Raw genomic sequence first — 2422 nt, forward strand, 5'->3', positions numbered from 1 at the left:
TGGTGGAGAGATAGACGACACTGACGTTGTCGCTGTAGACTATTGTTACTGTTCGCAATGGACAGTATAGCTCGAGCATCAAGTTTCTGATCCAGCTAACTTCAGAGACGGAATTTCCGACGCCACAGTATTCTGCCTCTGCGCTTGAACGTGAGAAGGTTTGCTGGCGTTTAGAAGACCAAGAGATGAGGTTGTCTCCATGGAAGATGCAGTAGCCTAAGGTTGACTGTCGCGTGTTTGGGCATCCTGCCCAATCGGCGTCTGAGCAGGCGGTGAGCGTGTGAGACTTGTTGGGCGTGAGTTGCAGACTGTGGTCCAGTGTCCCTTTGATGTAGCGCAGTATGCGCTTTAAAGCATTGTAATGAGACTCCAATAGTGCATGCATGAAGAGGCACACTTGTTGAACAGCGAAGGCGATATCGGGTCTAGTGAAGGTAAGATATTGGAGAGCACCGGCAAGACTTCGATATAGTGTAGGATCTGACATCGGTGGGCTTCCTTCGTCGGAGAGTTTTCCTCTATCATCCGCTGGAGTGGTGCAAGAGTTGCATTCTGACATGTTTGCTCTTTGTAGAATCTCCATGGCATATGTCTTTTGTTGCAGAAACAGACCAGCATTGTTGTATTTGATCGTGATGCCAAGGAAATAATGAAGCTTTCCGAGATCTGTATGGCGAATTCTGCATTGAGAGATGAAATAATGGATCACGAAGAGCTGTAGAGGAAGCAGTGAGGAGAATATCATCGACATAGATTCGAAGATATGTGATTCCGGAGCGGCTGTGGTGGATGAAGAGAGCGGAGTCGCAGTTACTCTGTTTGAAACCCACTCGTGTAGTAAAAGTAGCAAATCGCTGGTACCACGCGCAGGGTTTGTTTAAGGCAGTAGAGCACTTTATGTAACAAACAGACATGATCTGGTTTGGTTTCATCTTTGAAACCTGACGGCTGATGCATGTAGATGGTTTCTTGAAGATCACCGTTGAGGAACGCATTCTGGACGTCTAGTTGGTGGAGTGGCCAGTTTTTGGATAGAGCGATGTCGAGTACAAGTCTTATGGTTTCTGGCTTAACCATATGCCTGAAAGTCTCGTCGCAATCGATATCGGGTGGTTGTGATCTGCCGTTAGTCATCAAACATGATTTGTGACGAACTAGATTGCCTTCCGAGTCATACTTGTACCTATGAATCCACATTGAACGCATAACATGAACATTATTTTGTCTGGGAACCAGTGACCATGTTCCCTTTTTAATCTGAGCATCATACTCTTCCTGCATAGATTCTGGCCCATTAGGGTCCTCAAGAGCTTGAAGATAAGAAGTAGGTAATGGTGAAATTGCTTTAGCTGTAAGAGAGATAAAGACGTTGGCGAGGTTTGGAAATTTCTCGTTGACTGCGCGTCACCATACGATGAGTTGTAGGTGGAACTGCAAGAGGGTTATTAGGAGGTGGTGGTTGAGTTGTGTTTGGGATCGGAGTTGGTGAAGTTGTGATAATCTCACGGAACAGAGGAGAAGATAATGGAGGTGAGATATCATGAGACTGAGTATCGAAAGAAGATGGTTTGTTTGTGGAGAAAGGAAAGGTGTTTTCGTCAAAAATGACATGACGAGAGATGATTACCTTTCGAGTGATTAAGTCTAGACATCGATATACCTTATGAGAAATAGGGAAACCGAGAAAAACACAAGCTGTGGAACGAGGAGAAAACTTGTGTTGTGCTGTCGATGTGAGATTTGGATAGCATAGACAGCCAAACACTCGAAGGTGGTTATAGAAAACGGGTTTATGAAAGAGTTTGGTGAAAAGTATTTCCTTTTTGATGGCTGTAGATTGAAGAAGATTGAAGAGATGAGCAGCCATGTTAAGAGCTTCTACCCAATAACCCGGAGGCAAGTTGGCTTGAAAGAGAGAGATCACACAAAATTGTTTAATGTACGTAGAGTGCGCTCAGCCTTGCCATTTTGTTGAGAAGTATGGGGACAAGAAAAGCGATGAGTAAGTCCATTTGAGGAGAAGAAGTTTAGAAATTGGCTATTGTTATACTCACCACCATTGTCACACTGAAGTGATTTGATTTTGCAGCCAAATTGGTTTTAAATATAAGCTGAGAGATGAATGAAAGATGAGAAAACTTCTGATTTCTTTTTCAGTGAATAAACCCATACGTAATGGCTGTAATGATCAAAAATGATGACATAGTATTTTTTGCCACCGATGCTGGGAACCGGAGAGGTCCAAACATCTGAATGAATTATTTGAAAAGGTTCAAAAACATCTGATATAACTGGATTAAAAGGAAGTTTGATGGGTTTCCCAAGTTGACAAGCATGACATATAGAATGATCTGTTTTTGAAAATTGAATTAAATCAGAATATAAAAGAGATTGCAATACATTATTGCCGGGGTGGCCAAGA

The 2422-nt window shown here is 42.9% G+C and overlaps 1 protein-coding gene across 1 annotated transcript; it reads right to left on the minus strand.

Moving 5' to 3' along the window:
- Window positions 1-25: 25 nt before the first annotated feature.
- Window positions 26-1281, minus strand: LOC106321445 (uncharacterized mitochondrial protein AtMg00810-like; the record flags this gene model as incomplete). Its single annotated transcript, XM_013759707.1, has 2 exons — window positions 815-1281; window positions 26-680 (listed from the first exon to the last, which is right to left on the minus strand). Coding segments are annotated over exons 1-2 (1122 nt in total), but the record flags the coding sequence as incomplete, so codon positions are not given.
- Window positions 1282-2422: the final 1141 nt, after the last annotated feature.

Source organism: Brassica oleracea, unplaced genomic scaffold, assembly GCF_000695525.1.
Source record: "Brassica oleracea var. oleracea cultivar TO1000 unplaced genomic scaffold, BOL UnpScaffold01664, whole genome shotgun sequence".
NCBI classification, from domain to species: domain Eukaryota; kingdom Viridiplantae; phylum Streptophyta; class Magnoliopsida; order Brassicales; family Brassicaceae; genus Brassica; species Brassica oleracea.